This window comes from Lissotriton helveticus, chromosome 9 (assembly GCF_964261635.1).
Source record: "Lissotriton helveticus chromosome 9, aLisHel1.1, whole genome shotgun sequence".
Taxonomy (NCBI): domain Eukaryota; kingdom Metazoa; phylum Chordata; class Amphibia; order Caudata; family Salamandridae; genus Lissotriton; species Lissotriton helveticus.
In genome coordinates this window covers 530646519-530670544 of record NC_136070.1, presented here as the reverse complement: position 1 = coordinate 530670544, position 24026 = coordinate 530646519, and the positions used below count along the sequence as shown (strand labels likewise).

The 24026-nt window shown below is 41.6% G+C and overlaps 1 protein-coding gene across 1 annotated transcript in view; it reads left to right on the top strand.

The window, feature by feature from the left end:
- LOC144782821 (uncharacterized) overlaps positions 1–23617 on the top strand; it is a 169975-nt gene extending 146358 nt beyond the window's left edge. Inside the window, exons 6-7 of the mRNA XM_078662099.1 lie at positions 19561–19671; positions 23371–23617. Of these exons, the coding sequence (XP_078518225.1) occupies positions 19561–19671; positions 23371–23523 (264 nt within the window). The 3' untranslated portion in view covers positions 23524–23617. The remainder of the gene's footprint in view (positions 1–19560; positions 19672–23370) is intronic.
- Positions 23618–24026: the final 409 nt, after the last annotated feature.

Here is a 24026-nt window from a genome sequence, read left to right as displayed (position 1 = left end):
TAGATATGATGCACATATACAATGTTTGTTGCGTCTCCTCAGCACTGTACGGGGCAGGCGTATGGGGCCACAGCAAGGCTATACCCATGCAAATGGAGGAAAACAAGTTTCTAAGGAGGCTGTTATGTGTTCCTCCCTCTGCCTCTGTTCAACTGATTCATGAAGAAGTCGGGGTCGAGTTCATCTCCGACTTAGCAGCAGTCCGGCCACTTTTATTGTGGCGTTCTATTTGGGCTAAGCCGGAGACTCGATTCACTCAGGATATTATCCTTGATTGTATAGGCTTGCACCATTCTTCACGAATACAGTGGTTGAGATACATCCATCACTGGTATCTCCTTCTTTTTAATATTGATGTGTATCTTGAGCCAGAAGAGGTTGTCTCTATTTCAAAAAAAGAAATTAAGACAACATTTCTAAATTTTCAAAAGGCAGAACGAAATAGAATTTCTGATGATCTTACTACTGTGAAATTCTATAAAAATCTGAATCTAATTCCAGGGTTCCAACCTTATTTGGGGTTTGTGACTCGTCCCACTCATCAGTTTGTCTTGACACGTGTTAGATTGGGTATTGTCCACCACTTGGTTGCATTTCCTAATGCAAGAGCCAGATCAGAGTCACCTTGCCCGTGTGATAGTACCTCTCGCCAAAGTAGTTGTCACTTTTTATTTTTTTGTAAATTTTTTCATTTTTTCAGGTTAAAATACCTCAAACCAATTTTAAAAAAATATAATATTCGTACTACTGAAACAGCACTGCTACTTTTATCCTCTTTAGAGAATGAGGAGATTTGCTTTTTTTTGGCCACTTTTATCTTGAAGTGTACAGCTGCCAGGAAAAGTATAGTACTGTAGTATTCTTTATGCTTACCTGTCTGTACCTATGTTATTTAATACAGCTGCCAGGAATTGTATTATGCTGCTATTTTTCTTCTTACATTCCTGTCTGTATATATGAGCCTTTAAATTTTATAACAATTCTTTTAATTAAGGTTATTCCTATTGGTTGATGACCACAGTGTGTTATGATTATTTAAATGATATGTACAGCTGCCAGGAAATGTCTATTGAGCAATCTTTATTGATTTCCTGTCTGTCCATTTTTTGAGTGTTTTGTATATGTTAACAGTTTGTTGATCTAAAAACTTGCAAGATTACTTTTTCAATTGTTGCCCACTACCCTTTGTATAGCTTCCTACCTCCTTTCTTATATATGTTTATATGTCGATTTTCAAAGTTTTAACTGTGTATTTTATTATGCTTGTATGATTTGTATGTACAAATCGAATAAAAGCTTTATGAATTGAATTGAATTGACTCATCCACTTCTTTTCCGGGATATATACAGAGCCTAAAGTTTCACCAGCGAACCCCTTTGCTATCACCCAAGCTTCGATGAACCTGTTACTCCTTCCGGTGTGACCCTTACTAGGTTATATCACAATAGAAGTTTTGCCAGAAAACTCGTTGCTATCATTTATTCAACTATTCATTCAGAAAAAACCCTAGTTAGTGCTTCCAGTTCCACCTAACCTGCACCAACTTTCCTTAAGTCAGTGACCTCAAAGTGAAGTGGATTCTCTTCACCACTCACTATTTCAATTCCCCGGGGATTCCCAACAAACATAAAACACTTTTACTCATGAGTGGGTTAATACATATATCAGTATATCAATAAGAAAAACTATTTAAAACATTTCATAATTTTTAAAACAAATCATTTCACGTGAGTGATCAGTTCACACAAAATATTTGCCCCTTTTTAGCAGTAATAAAAAGTTGTTTTAGCAGCATCCAACCTATCTAGCTTAACTAGTCCTACCTAACTTTAACTAGTCCCTAACAATAGCTCTGCTACAAGAAAATTACTGATAGAGATCGCAGGTCACCCGACCAAATAATTTTATCATATACGTTTCGGGCCCATAAATTTCAATTCACCATATACATTAATCAGGTGACCTTACAACTCTACTACCAGTAACCCTGATTCCTTCCTATTTATTTCTAGTGTACCCGACTTACCAATCCACTGTTACGGGTACCTATGACCACAATGGATCAGGGAGCTAGCTGTAAAAGAAAGGCAGGCAAAATACAATACCGACTTTTATATACTTCTGCATTAAATGATCACAGACAACTGGGAAGTTTTAAAAGTTTATCTAGAAATCAGATTCGGAAATCATCAAGTTTACAGTCAGAAGGCAATCGATAATCAAGATAACGAAAAGCACATAACCATATATGAAAAATATCAGGGCAACCATTTATGAGTTATTAGAGGGTAAGAACATGAAAATATGCTAAGCAGATTTCAGGAATGGAATTCGAGAATAAATAACTATAAAGGGCAAATTTATGCACGTACTAGGAATTTACTACTGGGAAATACTTCAGGGGTAGGGAGAGAACTTAGAAAAATTCTATACACCTATAGGAAGGGGAAAAATGGAGCATGCTAAATTATAGCAACAATTATTTCAAGTCAGCCTGCAGTAGAAATTATAAACCACATCTATGATTCAAAACAGTATGGAGAGAATATGCTCTAAAAGGTAGGGTAACATAGGAACATGCTAAGAAAAACAGTAATAACGTATGAGCTTTCATTCAGTAGTTTTGCGAAAGCATGGAAATCAATTGTGCAAAGGTATGTCTTTATTGAAGCAAAGACAGAAAAATAGAAAGGTGCAGTATAGAGTTTTTTCAGTATTATATTTACCTAGAAAGGTGTGAAAACCAACCCTGGCCACGGATCAGTCAAGGACAGGAAATATCCCACGGAAGGACAGTCATCAATGGACAGCAGGTGCAGAATGGACACCCCAGGACAGGACAGGAAAACCAGATTAAGATCAGGACAGGACCACCAAGGCACGACCAGCACCCACAGTTTGGAAGCAACGCCTGCGCTCCACCCTCTCTGCAGCTATCAGTCAGAACCCCGATTGGGTTAGCGAACTCCCCAGCAAAGTGCTCCGCCAGCACTTAAGGTTTAGTAAAACCTTTGAGTCTATGGTCAAATTCGGACAGAGTGCTCTGCAGCGCTCTGAAATTCAGTCACCTATTGAGTGCGTTGGGTCAGTGACAGGTCAGCTATTCAGACAAGTCGGACAATTTCTCTAGCTAAACCTAGGCTAGATATACTGTTTTCGGGTCAGTGTACCACCCCCCAAATGTTGCAAGTGTCAGAATCCCCAATTTCGATTAGTCCCCAAGTAGGATAGGTTAACACACCAATCAGAACAAACTTCTACAAGCTCGTATTTGCATGTTATGGAACCGCCTAGCAGATTTGGGGTTCCCATGAGAGAATACACAGACTACAATAGAAAAATTTCATTGTAACAATTTCGGTACAGTCGACTCCATCTTGCTGGGTCAGAGGTTGCTTTCACAGGAGCATCTTGACTGTGGCTGCCAGCTGGCTGAGTTCCACTGCTCAAGGGTACCTTCTCCCTGCCTGCGCGACATGCGCAGTAGAGACTTTCAAGATGGTTCTCGTCTCATTCAGACCCCCCAATATCGCGGTACATGAAAAGTAAGCGAAAACAAATTAAAACATAGAAATAAATGAATGTACTATACACCATGAGTAACCACTTTATACTTCTTACTATAAAATATACTATGCGATTACGAATTAGTGCAACAGACATTAACACGAGAGCATCAGCGCAAGCTTCACCATGTGAGTATACAGACAGCCATTTAAGAGGCAAATACGCATGCGCACATTTTCCCACCAGAACTGCAACTACGTCACGTCACGTGAGTGTGACTAACGCATGCGCAGTAGAAAATCCCCAAGCGGTGGCCATCTTATGGACAAGGGTTATTCGTATTAGTAAAACACATAGGCAAGCATCACTAATATACACGCACATTCAAAATAAAGAAAATTAGTAAGACACACAAGTTGAATTACATTGTTACATGTTATGCGAGGTTCATGAATTCAAGCAAGTCACGTAATATGTGAAATCTTGCTTCATCACCACAACATGGGAGTTGTCTCCCATGGCATAGGTGTCATTTTACAGTTTCCACTGAATATGGCAAATCGACTGCCCACTCTGAATCAGGTGGTCGGTCAAAACTTTGTTGGGCTAATGAAGGAGTATGTCAGCGATGGACACAGAGTAGTAGTCATGGCTGCCATACGTAAGGTCTGCAGTCTGTAAATCCGGCAGGCAGACCTTCAGTTTGGAGAGAAGGTACTCCGTTGCCACAAAGTATCCTCTCCACCAAACTCTAAATCAGATCCTATATTTTTTAAATAGTTTGCTAGCAACCAGGGGCCGTATTACATAAGATACACTGGAGGCGCAAAAGGCGTATGGGCCAGCTTTGCATGCCCCCGGGGCTCTTTGGTAATAATATAAGAGGGGGTGCAGACTCTTGGGCGCCTCCTTCTATAGGATGGCACACTTAAAGCGCCAGCACTATCAACAGTGGGTGTTCCCTCATTTGCACAAGGGTGTGTCCTATGCAAATGAGGGAATTCCTTTGAGTCTGCGCGTGCGCCATATTAGAGACATGGGCGCAAATTCAAAAAAGCCCTCAGGAGATGCACTGATAGTGCGCCAATTAAAAGGTGGGTCACTGTCAGTGCGCCTCCTGACAGCAGCCCTCTGCAGGGTGTAAAGGGGGTGCCATGGACCCCCCAGACATCCCCTTGCAGGTGGGTGCAGTCACTCACTGCACCCGCTTGCAAGGGGACTTTGAAACCCCTTTGAAAGTGCAGGCGGGTGCAGCCTGTACTGTGAAACCTCCGTGTTTTCACATGAATGTGTTGCCCCCAGGGCAGCGCAAGTTCGCGGCTGCCCCCAGGGCAGAGCATTTACCATAATGTGGTGCATTGGCATTGTTTGCGTCCGGCGCACCTTTTCAAAGATGCGCTGGGCGCAAACATTGCCATTATGTATTACGGCTCCTGGTGGTTATTTCTGTGGAAAATGAAATAATGAACATTATTCAGAACCACCTTTCCTCCTCTACTGCTTTAATCAAACCTACTGCAGTGGGATGTTTCAAAGATTCACCATTAAAACAGAGATGTACCGGTTCTGAAGTAAGGCTAGGGATCTTTGTACAATGTCACCACATGAATTTTCACACTTTGAGATGGTTTCTCTAGTGAACTGTTCTAGCCACCAATCACAGGCATATGGAGGATGTATTTCTCATCAAGAAGATAAAACACATTTCTTTCATCCTAATAGAAGGAGGGGGTAATGTGCAAAGATCATACTGAATAGATGACGAATGTGACCTCTTTAACAGCAAAGTGACATTCAATCTAAGTCAGGGACTGTCTGCCAACAGGAGTGTAAGCTCTCTTCTGCTGTATAGTACAACAATAAGGCAATCTACCAGATTTTTGGTGATGGACTTTAGCGATGTGGCCCATGTGGTTGGCAACAATTGTCTTCTTTGAGATAGTAAACATCAATTCCTGAAACTCTAACAAGTAGGCTGACTGTGGTGAACCAGTGACTTTGCTCTGCAAAGGCAAGTATCCCAAGAGTACCTGCAAATAGGTTGGAGTGAAGCCAGGTTGATTCACAAATCAAAGGGATGGTCCCTCATAATTTAGAGTACTGAAAACACAGTCAGTAGATATGCAACCCATGAATCGAGTGTTCACGTAAATAATTTCTGTATATTTCCCCAGCACAAAGAAAACATAATAACAAAATGATGGCTTCTCTCTTATGCCATCTCCCACCAGGAAAAAAAGAGTTCAGTATAAAGGTATAAAGGAGGGAATCACAAGTCTTTAGGTTCTTAACCACATTCCCCGGTTTCTGCTTTTGAGGTTTAGTCTAGATAAGGATAACTGGGGTTTTCAGCAACAGACCTCCACTTGAACAGTTATAATAGATGTTTTCTAAAAAATTGCCGAAAACTCGATTTGTAAAAATTGTGTAAAATTTGTTTTATGTCAAGCTGACGAGCCAATATGCGCTGAAAGGTCAATTATTGCCTGAATATCTTATTTTACCAAACTACAAATGCATGCTGACGTTCTATATTGCAAAGCAGAAGATTGGCAGCAGGGATATAATTCATATGCACCAGCTTCACATAATATCATTCTGACTGCTGTGGGCATTGTGGCAAGCAGGCGCGGCTGGCACAGGTAACAGGGGTAGGGTGGTGAGCGAGGCCGGCGGGGGGATGGGCAGTAGATAGAGGACAGGATAGGGAAAGTAAAATAAAAAAATTATAAAAAACACTTACCTTGTGCTCGCTGCATCACTAGTCGGCGATGCGGCTTTCACAAGGTAAGTGGTTTTATATTTTTTATATTTTACTTTCCCTATTGAGTTGTCTGTCTACTGCCCATCTATTTTGACAGAGTAGCTTTAGGTTCCTCATTCTGGCCCTCACACCAAGTAAATATCTGGTGACGAAGAACAGGGAAACTTTATTTCACGTTTAGGTTGAGACTGCAAGCGGTTGATTGCAAGAAAATTAAAAGCCTGGGACATACAGAGCATACAGATAAGAGGACCCCCTACCCTAACTAAGGAGACAAGCTCTGCAAAAGAAGGCAAAGTACAAACATATGCCCTAAAACTGAAGTTTCTTGTATCAATCACATGAATAAATTCTCACTAAGCCCACAAGCAGGTGCATAGATGAGCTCATGAAAGAGCTAGTAAATATCCTTTATAAATTATAACAATGTACATGTTTCAGCAGCGAGCTAGAACGAGTGAAAATGCTTGAATATAAGCAAAATGTCCGAATACCACCATGAGCAGCAGCGGTGCGTCCATTGGGGCGTAGGGGCGTAGCCCCACTAAGCTGCCCTGGACGCACCTAAACATTTTTGGGGAATTGCCTGAAAACAAACAATATTATAAAGCGCCGCAGCGCAGCGCTTCAATCCGGGATACACCCGATTGAATCCGGAGATAGCGGAGAGTGCGCATGGGCAGGGGGTGGGGCTGTACTGCGCATGAGGATTCCAGGCTTGCACCTAGCCTGAGCATGCGCGCTGCTAACCTGACAGTAGAGGGACCAAGGGGGTGCTGCTTTTACAGCCCCGGGGTTTCAAAGGCGGTCCAGGGCGAGCAGCAGCGTGCCCCCCTAGCCGCCAGGATTGGCTGGTCCCACCGTGGCAATCCATTATTGGATGCCGCAGGTGGGTGGTGGCACACTGCCTCACTGCACTGTATATGGCCAATCACTGTGACTTCAGCATGTGAAGTCATGCAGTGATTGGCCATTCGAGTCGGGACCTGCGCGCGCCATGACGTTTGTTTCTGTACTGTGCCATGGCCGTCATTCGTGTAGCGTCTCAGGAGCGGCAAGCCAAGGACTGGTCGGTGCCCAATCGTGCAGCCTGCTTCTGTTGCGGAGGTTCTTTAGGTGCCAGTGTATTAACCAGGGGCGGTGGGTGACATTTCAAAGTGGTGGGACGCCAAGTGATTTGCATACAGCACCGTAGCGAGCGAGCGCAGCGAGCGAGCCCGAACCCCAAAAGGGGTGTTTGGGGGGATTACCCCCCACAAGAAAATTTTGAAAAAAAAGAAGAAAAATCATGCATTTTCAAGCAAATTTGAGAAAGCAGGAAGGTTAATAAAGCAATTGTGAAAGTGCAGTTATTACATTAGTAGATGGCATAACATAGGTAGCTGCTTATTCAGTATAACCACAGAGCTTCATTCATTCCGTCCTATTACGCTCAGGTGCTGAATTCAGACTATAAGACTTTCATGAAAATCTCAGCTCTAAGAGTAGAAGAAGTTGCACAGCAGTTGGGAAACAGCCTTCACAAAGCATTAGGAAAATGAGAGGCAATTACTTGAAAGCAAACTGAAAGCAATGCATCAAGTAGTAACTTAAAGCAATGCATCCAGCAAAACAGTGCATGCAGTCAACCATACAAAAGTAAACTAAAGCAAGTGTGAACCTGTGAACCTTCACTTTGAAAGCAGGGTGCTAGTCAACAGGCCAGTCACATACATTTAAACTGAAGAGGAGTACACCTCAGCATGCAGGCACCAACATAAAAGCACCAAGCAAGTCAAACAGTTTAATGAAAGAAAAATGACTGGTCTGGGTCTGGATCTGACTTGGTACGAGCAGGATACAAAAAGTAAACAAGTAGGTGGTAACCCACTTCAAGTGAAGGAGCTGTAAGGAACCTAAGCACACTGGTGTTGATACCATTAACAGGGCAGCTCTGGCTTTATCAGGGTGGGTGTCAGCTGTGTGATGAAACCAGCATGTTAAGCAGTTACCTCAAACAAACTAAAACCAATGCACTCATCAAGACAAGGAGTTACATGAAATCAAATAGAAAACCACCATCAAGCCAGGTAGTCACCTAAAGGCAAATTGAAGTGACTGCACACTATGGGAAGTGCACTTCACCAGCCAGCCTATTACACTAAAGGAAAATAAAAGCAATGCTCCCAGTAAACAAGACAACATAAATTGAATATGTTTCCCAGCAGGACCAACAGTCACAAGAAGTTAAGAAACAGAACGAAGTCAGAGGCACTCCAGGAATCCAGGAGAGTGGTCTGGTGGACTGTTCATGAAGGCTGAACCTGGTTCCCCAGAATGAAATTCGGCAGCTCTGGCGTAGTGCCACATCCCCCAATGAACACCATACTATCCCACTGAGACACCATACTGCCTTCAGCTACAACCCAGTTGTGCCCTGCTACATATACCTGGTTGCGGCTCAATTTAAATTACGCACAATAGTGATATGCTGCCTGGAAAAAAAGTACCTTCCTGGAAAAAGCAAACCCTAATATGGATGCAAGATTAAGTAAAGCATATGAAATGTAAGTAGAACAACATGGCTACCTTAACACTTTTATACTTATTATTCAGAAATCCAGAGTGTTTTTTACTGAAACTTTAAGCACCACTACAGATCCCTGGGGGGACCAGTATCACGGTGTATTGCTTATATCCTGTGAACCGTGAGCAGTATGGTTTAAAAAGACTACATTACTCAACACAGAGCCACTGCTTGTTTTTCTTTTTTTTCCTGTTTCATTATTTTTCATCCTTCCACTCCCTTATTGTTTCGAGGTCTCAGTTACTTTTCTTTTGTCCTCCACATGATAAATGCGCCTTCCTTCCCATGATTTCCAATCTTTCCCATCCCCTCCTGTGATTTAACCTCTCAGTTCCCAGGTCACCCAATACCTGAAAAGTGGAACTGGGCCCCAGGACATGTATTAAATAGCCCCACATCCTCCACTGTCTCTCATACTCAGGTACTTATGAAGTATTTGGTGACCTAAACATGGCCACCGAGATGGACATTAGCCATGTTGAAGTACATGGCTTTGAAATCAGGCACAAGTCAAGGGTGCACATGGGTCAACAACAGACCAATTCGGTTGACTGAAAGCCCCAATAGGTAAGTATATTGTATACAATTTAGGAAAATCAAAATGTCTTGGCTACGACAAGAACTAAAAACATCCTTGTCAAAGTCAAATTGTGGACCGCTGTTCCTGAGTCTCCGAGAAAGTGTACCTCATTTCTTTAATTTCCACTCTCCCTGTTTTAGCGCGAGACCATGTTCAGTTATTGGCAGGAGGCATGCACGGAATTCAGGGAAAACTGTTAAAGGAATACTGCCCCTAAAAATAACATTATCATTAAATACAATTGCATCAATTCTTCGTTACCATTTTCCAGGGAGGCTGGCCTACAGTGCATCTAGCAGTGCCAGAAGGACTGGTCTGAAAAATCAGTATGCAGACGTGTTTTCTGTTTTGCGGGCCCGTTTTATGGTCTGTTGGGCCAACTTTTGCTATGGATTTCCCTGATATTACCACAAACACTCCCTACAGCAAGCACAAATACCACAAGAAGAGCAAAAACATTGTGTGAATGGAGACGGATAGGACACCAGACAGGCCAAATCAGCAACGTCTACAGGCCAGGCTGGCAGGTGCCAGCTGAGGGTGGGAGAAGTCTGTGGGCAGTTTTAAGTTAATATCGCCCGGGACCGTCCGTAACCCAGACCCACTTACCTGAGGTCGAGGAGAGGTACCGCCGGAGTCCGGACTCAGTCAGTTAGCTGAGCTCACTCACTCACTGTAGTGTGGCTGCGGCGTCGTGACTCTCACTCATGTCACGTGCCGCCGTCGGGCTGTGCTGTGGGGCTGGGCCTGGGCTTCCAAAGGTCTAGCTGGGGCTTCTAAGGTCTACCATGGGAATGTGCTCCCTCAGGAGAGTGGTCTGGTGGACTGTTCATGAAGGCTGGAGGAGCAAGAGGCCCGAGGCTGCACTTTGGAAAATGTCAGAAACACTTCCAACAAAAGTTTTTCTTTCTTTTTTGGATCCGTTTCACCTGGGATCGAAGCACCGTTTAAGCGAGTGAGACAGAAAGAGAAGAGACGGGGGAAAAAATAAGAAAATAATGACTCCAAGACAGCCAGAGCCCAAACTGCAGAGAGAAAGAAAAGAGTAATACTGAGCTTGGACTAATGCATGAAAACTAGTAGCAAAGATGGACAAGATCAGTTATCTATAGATAATTAACTATTGAAGAACAACATTGAAGAAGAACCCTGCCTACCTTCTAGGTCCAACACTGGACTCACTTAGATTCCCAGTACCTCGGAGGAAGTCAATGCTTCGCTGGGGGAGGCCTAAATACAGCATATCACCTACTTTCTAGTTACTGTGGCAGTAAGGAGTCAAACAGCACTGAAACATCTTACCAGGAGCAAAAGTATGGAAAAAGAGACAAAAAAATGCAAAAAAATTGTTACAAAAGAACCACACCAGAAACTGGTTAAAGGTAATGGTCACTTCAACTGATTGTGAACGTAAGGCTGAGACAGCTCACATTTAACCAGCTCTTCCTTTCGTTACATCACATCCTCCCTTGCCTTTGATCGGCACTGAGCTGGTCTGCAGTAATTTTACGGAGAACTGTGTTAGTTTCTTTGTGTTTGTATAGTGCCAAGGACAAGGTATCGCAGCACATTTTCTAACCCAGCGCTCTTTCGTGCGGCTCTGGGAAGGCCAAAAGTCTGACTCGGTAAGTGAATATTTTTCATCTTTTCTATGGAAAAATGCGAGTATGAGTTTAAAATCCGACAAGATCACTCCGCATACAACACAACAAAAGGCACCAGGGTGAAGGTGGCACATTTATTTAGAATGTATTTCCTGATGACTGGTGGTGAGGAGAAAAACAGGTCACGTAAATAAGAAAAAAACTGAATAAAAACGAGTTTGAAATCCTGGCATCTTATTTCCTGCAAACATTACGTGTTACCCAGGAGAGCTGCAACTCTAATTAAACTCAAAAATGTTTGACATAAGAGGTTGGAAGTTAGCTGGAACCTATTGTAGTCATCAGGGAAACTCTTCGCTGCATGAGCCGAGGTAAAAAGAGAGCATTTCGCAAGTCAATATATTATGTCACGTTTTTATCCATTACTATTAGTGAGATATGATTTGTGCGCTATATCAGTGGTTATAACATAAGAGGTGAAGTTCGGTAGGCAGACCTGGAATGGCATGCAGGGCACTGAGTGTTTTCCCTGCAGGCTGGCAGAGTGGGCGGTGTTTTTTTACTGCTGTTTGGACCGGTTTTGTCGCTGGGGGCCGGGCTGGCCATGTTTCCGTCCAGCAGCGCTTCTGACAAACGGGGAAAAACAAATGGATTGAAACTTGTTGAACTAATCAACCACCCACTTCTCACCCATCAAACTATTCATTCATTGAGCCCTGCCGCCAAGTCTTCAACCTCTACACAGACATTGGATGATTGGACACGGTTCTATAATAAAAACATTGTTTTGTAAAACACAGCATATTTGCAATGGTTTCACAAATTTCCTGTGGACGGAGACACCCCAATTCCCAGTAATAAAAAATAATTACGTTTACTGTGACAAATAAAATGTGCTTCAGCGCCACTAAACTTGAAAAATATTGACCAGAAGGGCAGCGCACAGGACCATCATTCTCTGCCACCCATCTCACTGTGCCACAGCACCCGCAGCCCTGAGAAGCGTGGGTGGTTTCTGTGCGACTGCCTTCAGAAGCGTGGGTGCTGCCCTCAGCACCCGCAACCTTCAGCGGTTTGGAATGTCGCACTGGACCTGGTGTTCTCTTGCCATCCAAAACACAAGGTATGATGGCACCTACCTAGGCACAGACAACGCCAACAGTTCCCATCTCTCCAGAGGACAGGATCACTGGGCCTGAGTGTACCAACCTTCCCTGTGCCAGGCATCATGGGTACGTTGGGCTGGCAAACAGCAGTAAAAAAACACCGCCCACTCTGCCAGCCTGCAGGGAAAACACTCAGTGCCCTGCATGCCATTCCAGGTCTGCCTACCGAACTTCACCTCTTATGTTATAACCACTGATATAGCGCACGAATCATATCTCACTAATAGTAATGGATAAAAACGTGACATAATATATTGACTTGCGGAATGCTCTCTTTTTACCTCGGCTCATGCAGCGAAGAGTTTCCCTGATGACTACAATAGGTTCCAGCTAACTTCCAACCTCTTATGTCATACATTTTTTAGTTTAATTAGAGTTGCAGCTCTCCTGGGTAACACGTCATGTTTGCAGGAAATAAGATGCCAGGATTTCAAACTCGTTTTTATTCAGTTTTTTTTCTTATTTACGTGACCTGTTTTTCTCCTCACGACCAGTCATCAGGAAATACATTCTAAATAAATGTGCCACCTTCACCCTGGTGCCTTTTGTTGTGTTGTATGCGGAGTGATCTTGTCGGATTTTAAACTCATACTCGCATTTTTCCATAGAAAAGATGAAAAATATTCACTTACCGAGTCAGACTTTTGGCCTTCCCAGAGCCGCACGAAAGAGCGCTGGGTTAGAAAATGTGCTGCGATACCTTGTCCTTGGCACTATACAAACACAAAGAAACTAACACAGTTCTCCGTAAAATTACTGCAGACCAGCTCAGTGCCGATCAAAGGCAAGGGAGGATGTGATGTAAAGAAAGGAAGAGCTGGTTAAATGTGAGCTGTCTCAGCCTTACGTTCACAATCAGTTGAAGTGACCATTACCTTTAACCAGTTTCTGGTGTGGTTCTTTTGTAACAATTTTTTTGCATTTCTTTGTCTCTTTTTCCATACTTTTGCGCCTGGTAAGATGTTTTAGTGCTGTTTGACTCCTTACTGCCACAGTAACTAGAAAGTAGGTGATATGCTGTATTTAGGCCTCCCCCAGCGAAGCATTGACTTCCGCCGAGGTACTGGGAATCTAAGTGAGTCCAGTGTTGGACCTAGAAGATAGGCTGGGTTCTTCGTCAATGTTGTTCTTCAATAGTTAATTATCTATAGATAACTGATCTTGTCCATCTTTGCTACTAGTTGTCATGCATTAGTCCAAGCTCAGTATTACTCTTTTCTTTCTCTCTGCAGTTTGGGCTCTGGCTGTCTTGGAGACTTTATTTTTTCCCCGTCTCTTCTCTTTCTGTCTCACTCGCTTAAACGGTGCTTCGATCCCAGGTGAAACGGATCCAAAAAAGAAAGAAAAACTTTTGTTGGAAGTGTTTCTGACATTTTCCAAAGTGCAGCCTCAGGCCTCTTGCTCCTCCAGCCTTAATGAACAGTCCACCAGACCACTCTCCTGAGGGAGCACATTCCCATGGTAGACCTTAGAAGCCCCAGCTAGACCTTTGGAAGCCCAGGCCCAGCCCCACAGCACAGCCCGACGGCGGCACGTGACATGAGTGAGAGTCACGACGCCGCAGCCGCACTACAGTGAGTGAGTGAGCTCAGCTAACTGACTGAGTCCGGACTCCGGCGGTACCTCTCCTCGACCTCAGGTAAGTGGGTCTGGGTTACGGACGGTCCCGGGCGATATTAACTTAAAACTGCCCACAGACTTCTCCCACCCTCAGCTGCCACCTGCCAGCCTGGCCTGTAGACGTTGCTGATTTGGCCTGTCTGGTGTCCTATCCGTCTCCATTCACACAATGTTTTTGCTCTTCTTGTGGTATTTGTGCTTGCTGTAGGGAGTGTTTGTGGTAATATCAGGGAAATCCATAGCAAAAGTTGGCCCACCAGACCATAAAACGGGCCCGCAAAACAGAAAACACGTCTGCATACTGATTTTTCAGACCAGTCCTTCTGGCACTGCTAGATGCACTGTAGGCCAGCCTCCCTGGAAAATGGTAACGAAGAATTGATGCAATTGTATTTAATGATAATGTTATTTTTAGGGGCAGTATTCCTTTAACAGTTTTCCCTGAATTCCGTGCATGCCTCCTGCCAATAACTGAACATGGTCTCGCGCTAAAACAGGGAGAGTGGAAATTAAAGAAATGAGGTACACTTTCTTAGAGACTCAGGAACAGCGGTCCACAATTTGACTTTGACAAGGATGTTTTTAGGTCTTGTGGTAGCCAAGACATTTTGATTTTCCTAAATTGTATACAATATACTTACCTATTGGGGCTTTCAGCCAACCGAATTGGTCTGTTGTTGACCCATGTGCACCCTTGACTTGTGCCTGATTTCAAAGCCATGTACTTCAACATGGCTAATGTCCATCTCGGTGGCCATGTTTAGGTCACCAAATACTTCATAAGTACCTGAGTATGAGAGACAGTGGAGGATGTGGGGCTATTTAATACATGTCCTGGGGCCCAGTTCCACTTTTCAGGTATTGGGTGACCTGGGAACTGAGAGGTTAAATCACAGGAGGGGATGGGAAAGATTGGAAATCATGGGAAGGAAGGCGCATTTATCATGTGGAGGACAAAAGAAAAGTAACTGAGACCTCGAAACAATAAGGGAGTGGAAGGATGAAAAATAATGAAACAGGAAAAAAAAAGAAAAACAAGCAGTGGCTCTGTGTTGAGTAATGTAGTCTTTTTAAACCATACTGCTCACGGTTCACAGGATATAAGCAATACACTGCTTAAAGTTTCAGTAAAAAACACTTTTGATTTCTGAATAATAAGTATAAAAGTGTTAAGGTAGCCATGTTGTTCTACTTACATTTCATATGCTTTACTTAATCTTGCATTCATATTAGGGTTTGCTTTTTCCAGGAAGGAACTTTTTTTCCAGGCAGCATATCACTATTGTGCGTAATTTAAATTGAGCCGCAACCAGGTATATGTAGCAGGGCACAACTGGGTTGTAGCTGAAGGCAGTGTGGGTGTCTCAGTGGGATAGTATGGTGTTCATTGGGGGATGTGGCACTACGCCAGAGCTGCCGAATTTCGTTCTGGGGAACCAGGTTCAGCCTTCATGAACAGTCCACCAGACCACTCTCCTGGATTCCTGGAGTGCCTTTGACTTCGTTCTGTTTCTTAACTTTTTGTGACTGTTGGTCCTGCTGGGAAACATCTTCAATTTATGTTGTCTTGTTTACTGGGAGCTTTGCTTTTATTTTCCTTTAGTGTAATAGGCTGGCTGGTGAAGTGCACTTCCCATAGTGTGCAGTCACTTCAATTTGCCTTTAGGTGACTACCTGGCTTGATGGTGGTTTTCTATTTGATTTCATGTAACTCCTTGTCTTGATGAGTGCATTGGTTTTAGTTTGTTTGAGGTAACTGCTTCACATGCTGGTTTCATCACACAGCTGACACCCACCCTGATAAAGCCAGAGCTGCCCTGTTATTGGTATCAACACCAGTGCGCTTAGGTTCCTTACAGCTCCTTCACTTGAAGTGGGTTACCACCTACTTGTTTACTTTTTGTATCCTGCTCGTACCAAGTCAGATCCAGACCCAGACCAGTCATTTTTCTTTCATTAAACTGTTTGACTTGCTTGGTGCTTTTATGTTGGTGCCTGCATGCTGAGGTGTACTCCTCTTCAGTTTAAATGTATGTGACTGGCCTGTTGACTAGCACCCTGCTTTCAAAGTGAAGGTTCACAGGTTCACACTTGCTTTAGTTTACTTTTGTATGGTTGACTGCATGCACTGTTTTGCTGGATGCATTGCTTTCAGTTACTACTTGATGCATTGCTTTCAGTTTGCTTTCAAGTAATTGCCTCTCATTTTCCTAATGCTTTGTGAAGGCTGTTTCCCAACTGCTGTGCAACTTCTTCTACTCTTAGAGCTGAGATTTTCATGAAAGTCTTATAGTCTGAATTCAGCACCTGAGCGTAATAGGACGGAATGAATGAAGCTCTATGGTTATACTGAATAAGCAGCTACCTATGTTATGCCATCTATTAATGTAATAACTGCACTTTCACAATTGCTTTATTAACCTTCCTGCTTTCTCAAATTTGCTTGAAAATGCACGATTTTTCTTCTTTTTTTCCAAAATTTTCTTGGGGTGGTAATCCCCCCAAACACCCCTTTTGGGGTTCGGGCTCGCTCGCTATGCTCGCTCGCTACGGTGCTGTATGCAAATCACTTGGCGGCCCACCACTTTGAAATGTCACCCACCGCCCCTGACCATGAGAGATATTTCCATAAGTTTGTAGATAAACCTCATCTGGCTAGCGGTGAATGTGTTGGGGAGTGAAAACATATCAGTAAGGACTGGTTTTACAGTGATCCTTAACCTAGTTTTTCAATGAACCCTTGCTTTATACGCAGCCTTTCCTTTCTCCTTGTTTATATTCACAAACCACCTGTGTCTTCCAAGGATTGCACATTGAGGGGTTGCAGCCCTTCGGTAAGATTATATGACATGCAACCCATTTTATGTACACAGACACAAACTGGGAATTTCCCTCCTTGCATTGCCTGCAATTTATGCATGTGCATCTGTGGCCCCTATCTAAACGTTCACTCTCGATAAAAAAACGGTGATGTTTGCATACCTAAGAGGAGTATATGAAAGTTATAGTCAAAGTATTTATTTTTAAAAAAAAACATCCTTTAGGAAACCTTGGATAATATTCACATACAATTCATGTTTCATTTCCACACCATTTATAATATTTGCTACAAAGTCCCTTATGATAGCCTTGAGCATGTATTGACAAATGTACAGTGGCAATATTTGGCACATTAGGAAGTACGTCTTTCTGTTCTTCCAGGGTAATAGGAAGGGGTTCTAGTTCTGACTCTTGGCCCTTTTCTTCAAATGCAAACAAAGAGACAGAAAGCCTCTCCCTGGCAAAAAATTCTTTGTTCTGAAGTGAACAGTGTCCTTTTGGAATCTAAACAAAAGTCTGGCTATTGGCCGAACGGGGTCAGTATGTATCCTGCTTGCTTTGGTGAACCCTTTGGAAGACCAAACACAGTAAACTTTGTTTTTTAAAATGCAGTCAATTTTTCAAAAATGAAATAATGCATTTTTCAGGCTTTCTGCCGATTTCTCCAGACAAGTGCAGTGCGCAAACCTCCTTCAATCAGGGCATTAAGGTTTATGTAGGTCAGCGGTTGAAAGAGTTCATCTACAGCTGCTTGGTGATGTTGGGATTGACAAGGAACTGATTCAGCCCCAGCACGTTTAGCAGACACTATGCTGGATAAAGCCCTGTGAAGTCCCTAGGCAGTCGAAATAGCGCCACAGCCCCCTCGCAAACTACCTACTAATACATTTTTAATTTTACCAACCAACAATCTTAATAAGACAATTTTATTACCCAAAACTAATCATGAATATTAATTAATGTTGTTATTTAAAAAAATTGGAAACAATTTAAGAAAGCTTGATTGTAATTTTCTTTCAAGATCAAATCAATATTATTTTGATCTGTTGTCATAGGGCACCTAAAAGGAGTGGGGCCCATAGGCCAGTGCCTACTTGTAATTGAGCAGAGAACATCATGCATGTTGCCAGCCCCAAAAAACAGGTAAAAAATAACATGCAGAGGGAACCCACATTCTGGGCATGGAGGGACTTTTAGGCCTCAGAGGTGTTTTACAATTGTGAAGCAAGTAGAACCTCATGCTTCTAAAGCTTAAGATGAAAAGAGCCTGTGCTCCTTACCTGGGCACAGCTGCCAACAACGCTACAGTCTCTAGAAAGTTTCTTGGGCAACAACTACAATGAGCTTAGGGAGGTGGTAGCATTCTTTGGGCTTTGAAATCCACTTGCTGAGGAGGTGTGAGTTTTGAATGGAATATTTGCATATTCCCCATCTCACTAGCTGCTCATGTGGACTCTAGTGCAGAGCCCCAAGGACATCGGAACGCAGGTTGTTAGATGCATGAAGAAGGAGAAATACAATATGCATGGGCCACAATTTTGTTTAGCAATCATTGGGCCACCCAGCGAACTCAGCTAACATGCTGCACACAACACACCAAGGAGGAATTGTTAAGAAAGATGTTATGGGGTCTGAAGGAATCTTACAAGGGAATTTAGTTTCTCAATTTCTCTTTGCTTTCCTCTTAGGATGCTTTTGAAGACTGTTTGCAAAGTTATGAGTAAAGCAACTCTTGTGCAATAGATTCAGAGTCTCAGTCAAGCTCTATAACCATTGTGAAATCTTAATTCTCATCTATAGACAGTTAGAGAATGATACCTTGGCAATCGTTGACATGATGGCACTTTTTACACTAATTGAGATAGGGAGATAACTAACCTAAATGAAAACAATAATTGTCAGAATATTATTAATGGAAATCGTAATTTTGGGCCTGTGGAGCATGGCAAAATATACATTTGAATTGGATGTAAACGTAAGCCTCTGAGGACTCTGTCCTGCTGCAAGGGAAGTGGTGCTGAGTAGCCTACTTGGTTTAATTGATAAGAAGCTACAAGACTCTCTCCAGCAAGCTGTGTGCAGTAAAACGAGGATTGAATGGAAAGGCTGTCTTTTCTCCACAGAAGTATTGCCCAGAAAGGTAGCATTACAGCAATCTATGCCTGCATTGGCTGTTAGAGGATTTCAGGCTTCATTGGGCCTTTCCGTTCAACTGAAACTTAAAAGTGAAAACCAGTTTCTTCAAAGTTTAGGTGACGGAGGCGGGCAATTTTGGGTTCCCACTTGATTATTGTTGAGTTTGTGACATGTCTATCTCTCCTTCCCATGGATGGATGTGCTGCCTATTGGTGTGATAGGGATGCCTATTATTAAGACTCATCAATGTGAGAAGGACTGGTGGATGGATACCTGATGCTTTGTTGTTTGAATATGCTTTGTAGTCAGTTCTTTTCATGCAATGGCCCTGCACCTTTCCTTGCCCTTTGGGCATCAGAGGGCTGAACACTTGGTTTTCCATCAGTGTTGCTCCTCTGTGGTTTGACTTTCATGCTATTGCTGTAATAGTGAGATACTGCCTATCTTTTCATGCAGCCACAAAAACAATGTTGGATATATTCAAGTCCACTCAATTTAGGATGATCATCCCCCTTCCAGGCCATTCATGGGCAATATTTCCACTCCTCAAGTACTGAGTGATCACCTTATACATTCTTTGTATTTTAGACTAACACGTGTGAAAACAGTAAATTTGTAGGCGAATGGTTCAGGACTGGAGAAAGTGACTATCAGGGTCTGGAGTTAGGTGCACACCCTAGCTAAATTCAGATGGAGATCCGACAGAAATATACTACAGTATAAAGTAAATTATATTGATAGTCAAAAAACTTAGCACAAAGTGAACAACCATTTGTCATCTATTCCCATTCTACAGTATTCCACCCCAGGGCTTATCAGCTACCGCCGAGACCCGATTGAAGAGGAACCTATTAGGATGGGCAGAAGTGCTTTAGTTGACACACCAGAATGGCAGGCAAGAAGGAAGGTACAATCTTTACACGTTATGAGGTTTGGGGTCATATATATTTGAAAGATTTCCATTCACATATGTTTTTAAAAGAAAATTATACTGAAATAAGATATTTTCAATTTTCACTGCTTTAATCTCATTTCAGTTAGAAAGTCAACTTTATTTCTCACTTAGTCCCTGATTTACAAAGGAAAATTTACACATGTACATTTACTCATGCGTAAATCTACTTCTGCACATGTTATACTTTTGATTCTCAGAGGTAGGAATTCCTCTGAATTCTTCTTGATAATAACTCTGTGCCTGTTTGATGAATCTCCACAAAACTTTCCAGACCTATAGATTTTTCAACATTGGTGGCTAATGGAAAGTTTTGCATTGATTTGTCAAGGGGAGCAGAGAGAAAAGAGTGTCCCAAAATGTATTTAGGTAAAATAGTGTGGCAAGTGAGGTGTCAAGACTGTGTATGGAGGTGCAGGACTTATAGTACATTGAAGGTGGTGCATAAATTTAAAATGTAAGTTATAACTTTAACTCTGGAATTTCCAATGTTTGTATTGGTTAAGTAGAGTTTGTATAAAAAGAATAAAGTTTTCCTAACTATGACTTATCCTTAACCTTTGTTTTGTTTAAATGAAAATATATTTATATTTACTGAAATAACAAAGATTTAAGTGGCATAATAGTTAGGTAGGATAATATTCTTAAACTTAGTATTAAAAAACTCTGAAATTCACAAATAAAAACAGAGGTTAAAGTAATGTTCTAGTTAGGTGAAATGTCAGTTTAAACATAACATTTTAAACTAAAAAACACCTGAAATTCACAAGTTATAGGTATTTCAAGTAACTGTAACGCATGACCCATAATGCACAATTTTGCAGACAATTATGTTATTGCCAATGTCATATTGACGCTAGCAACAATGTGATGTCATGAGTGATGAAATATGCAAGATCATAAGCAGTCCATGGCAAGGGTGCGAGCTTTCACATTTCTATATGAATATATAAAGACATTTACACAGAATACTTCAATGTTAGAACACACTTCACACGTCTTCCCTATGCTATGAATCAAATGCCTTAAGAGCAAATAACAACCCAGGCTACATTATACCACCCCGCAAACATGGGTCAATACTACACACCACAAAATTAGAGTGCAAAATTGAAAAATAACCTTTGGCAAAATAGTTTTCCATTTAGGACTAAATAGTGTAAATTAGCCTATTATGTGACTCTTCTGTCTATATCAGTGCCAACTAGTTGGGGTGTAACCAATTATCTGGATTTCACCTTTGTTCCATTCACGTCAACAAAGATATACATCATACATTAGGGAATGTATTTCTGGCAAGTATTTTTATTTGTTTTGTGGTCTTAAGGTTTGCCACTGCAGAGATACATTTAATGTCATCTTTAATCATTTCGAGTTTCAGCCAGCATTGTGAGATGATGTTAGCAAGAAGTCTCATGTAAATATTAGGAATAAGGACTAGGCCTGGAAGGCTTAAGGAACAATGGGCTTCTGATGCAATAATGATTCACCTCATTTTGAATGTGATAAGAGCCGAACAAATTACAGCACGGATGTACTGTTCAGTTTAGTCCCCCCAATTTTGCAATACTTCAATAAGTGTCCTCAGATGTGCTGTCTCATATACAAACCGGTCAAGTAAGATTGGATTTCCATTTTAATGGTATTAAGGCCGAAATAAAAGTCTTCTGTGAAAAATTGCAGTCTCTTGCCTCTGGCTGATATTATGTTAGATTAGCTGTTAAGTGAAATCTTATTGGAGTAAATTCATTCTTGTGACTGACAAATAACTGTACCCTTTACAATTGTGCTTTGGTATAGGATGTTCCATATGGAGTTTTTGTCCTCAAGTTTTTTTTCAGTAGAAGGGTTATATTTGATGTCTTTATTAGTAACAAACTCTTGCTGAAATGAAGCACTTATGGTTCTTTTGATATTGGTTCCTAGACATTTGGGGCCAGTTTTACTAACATTTGGCACTGGGTTTGTGCTACAAAAGTGAAGCAAACCAACTGCTTTGCGTTATGTAGCTTCAAAGGGGTATTTCATAGGTTTTACCTGGGCGTTTTCATGCAACCACCTATGGTTTTTGACACAAAACCCTATCTAGCAATGGTAGACAGGGTTTTTAATCAAACATTAATGCCACTTGAAACCAGTTGTTAAAAGGAGAAATGTTTTCATTTCTCCTTTCTTTTCTGGCTTTGCATGTGTGCTGCACTGTACAGCACACATACAGAGTAAGAAACATTTTAAAAGCTGTCTAGGCATAGTATTTTGTACAGGAAGGGAACCTTTCCCGGACAAAGACTATCCACACACCCTTGAGCTATGGCACAAAAGTGTGTGTGTGGGGGGCTCGGCAGTAAATTTCAGCTCTGGCGCTAAGAAGAGGGGCAGAGAATGCCATATCTCTGTAGATATGATGTTCTCCTGCTCTTTCCTTGTCATGCAATGCAGCACAACATTTTGGATGTTGTACTGTGTTGCATGGCACTTTAAGAAATCTGGCCCTTGATCTTTGATGGTGTATGCCATGTAAGGCTGAAGACTCATGGTAGAGAGGCTGAGGTGAATGAAGGTTCTTGGTTAGATATCCGACTGAATTTCCCTTAGACTTACATCTGTGGAACTGAACTTTAGCGTAGAACACTTTGGTGTATCAAGCAGGTAATGAGCACTAGTAAAACGTCCAATACAGTCTCGATTTTTATTACACATAATTGCCTCTCTTCCCGCTTTTTCTCAGAACATTTGCGTTCAAGTATGTTTTCCAAAGGAATTATTTTTTCTAAAGTTGCCTCCTTAAATATAATTTTTGTTTTAATATGCACATAGTATGTTGTTAATTAACTCATTTCTGATACATTGCCCATGCCAATCAATAATATGAATGCAGCAGCCAAATCACTTTACCTGACAATCGCACTCTAGAAAAAAAAGAGGTTTTCCATGAGCATGTTTTTTCTTAATCTAAAATCATCATCAAATGCTGTCAAAGATGATGGGTACTCATAAGCATCATCATTCCTGCTCACCTTGTCAAACCCAATGCCTATTTATGTCAAAATTGACAAATGTTCCAAAACTCCGCAACACTCTACTCCCATATTTTACTTGCACATAATCAGGTCTCCTTGAGCTATGAACTCCTCCCCTCCCAAGGTCTCAAAACACACTTAAAATGATTGCTTGCAGCTCAAGCACTTCATAAATGGTTCACCTAGACTCGGAAAAAAGACTGGAAAGGACTGAGTGATGGTACACTTGGCATAATAAAAGTGTCATGAAATTGGGTGTAGTATTTTAATGAATATGAATAGTCAGCACTGCATGTTAGATCTAGGGGCAATGCTATATCCTTTAATCACCTAATTAGATTACTTCTCAACAGGACAGCCTTGGCTCTCTCCTTTAACCACTGGAACGCCAGTCTGTTCTGGCCCCACATTTCTATCACCTTAGAACACATATTTGCTGAAGTATGAACAACAATATGGTTGTACAATAAATGACATTTCATGAGAGTGGCATATAAAGTGCCCAACCTCTATTAATATAAAGTTGCCATCTTGTTATCTAAATATTTATATAATTATTCAGGTTTCTTCAGCTACTGAGCTATATATCCTAAATATATTGAACTGATTTCTGTCCTAACGTCACATTTTACAGATGGAATTTATGCTGAGTCTGTACACGGATCCCACAGTGTTGGAAACTATTAAGATAAAGCGATCTCTATGCCAGGAAATAAAGAATTATACAAATAACAAAGAACTCTACAAGAAGGGGAGAAGACTTCTTTTTTGGAGCTCTGCTGTATGAGACAAAGCACAAAATGTATTATATGTAGAAGTTTTTTTTGCAATATAGAATTAAAGTTTATGAACATTTGTATAAATAAACTATAGCTACTGCATACTCTTTTATTTCTGCTTGTACATGTTATAATTTGACCTTATTATTTTCTGAATGTGTCTGTGCTTTGGCTCCCATGGAGTTTCATTTGCTCTCTTTGGTTTGAATTGAAATTGTCAAATCACTAAGTTTGGGATAAGTTTACACTTTCAGAAAACATTTTGTCAGCTTATGCATATGGTAACATATTCAGCGGCATGACAAGCAAGCATTTATTCTCAACTTGAATATATAAATAGGTTCCAAGAAGAGGTTTTTACATGACAAAACTAGCAGGGAGAGACCATCAAACAACGAAATATTGTTGTTTACCGAGTATTACTTTATCCCCCTTCGGTCCTGAGGCTTTTCCACCCCCAGTGCATACAATTTTTGGGATGTTTTTGATACTTCACGCTTGAGCTTTTGAA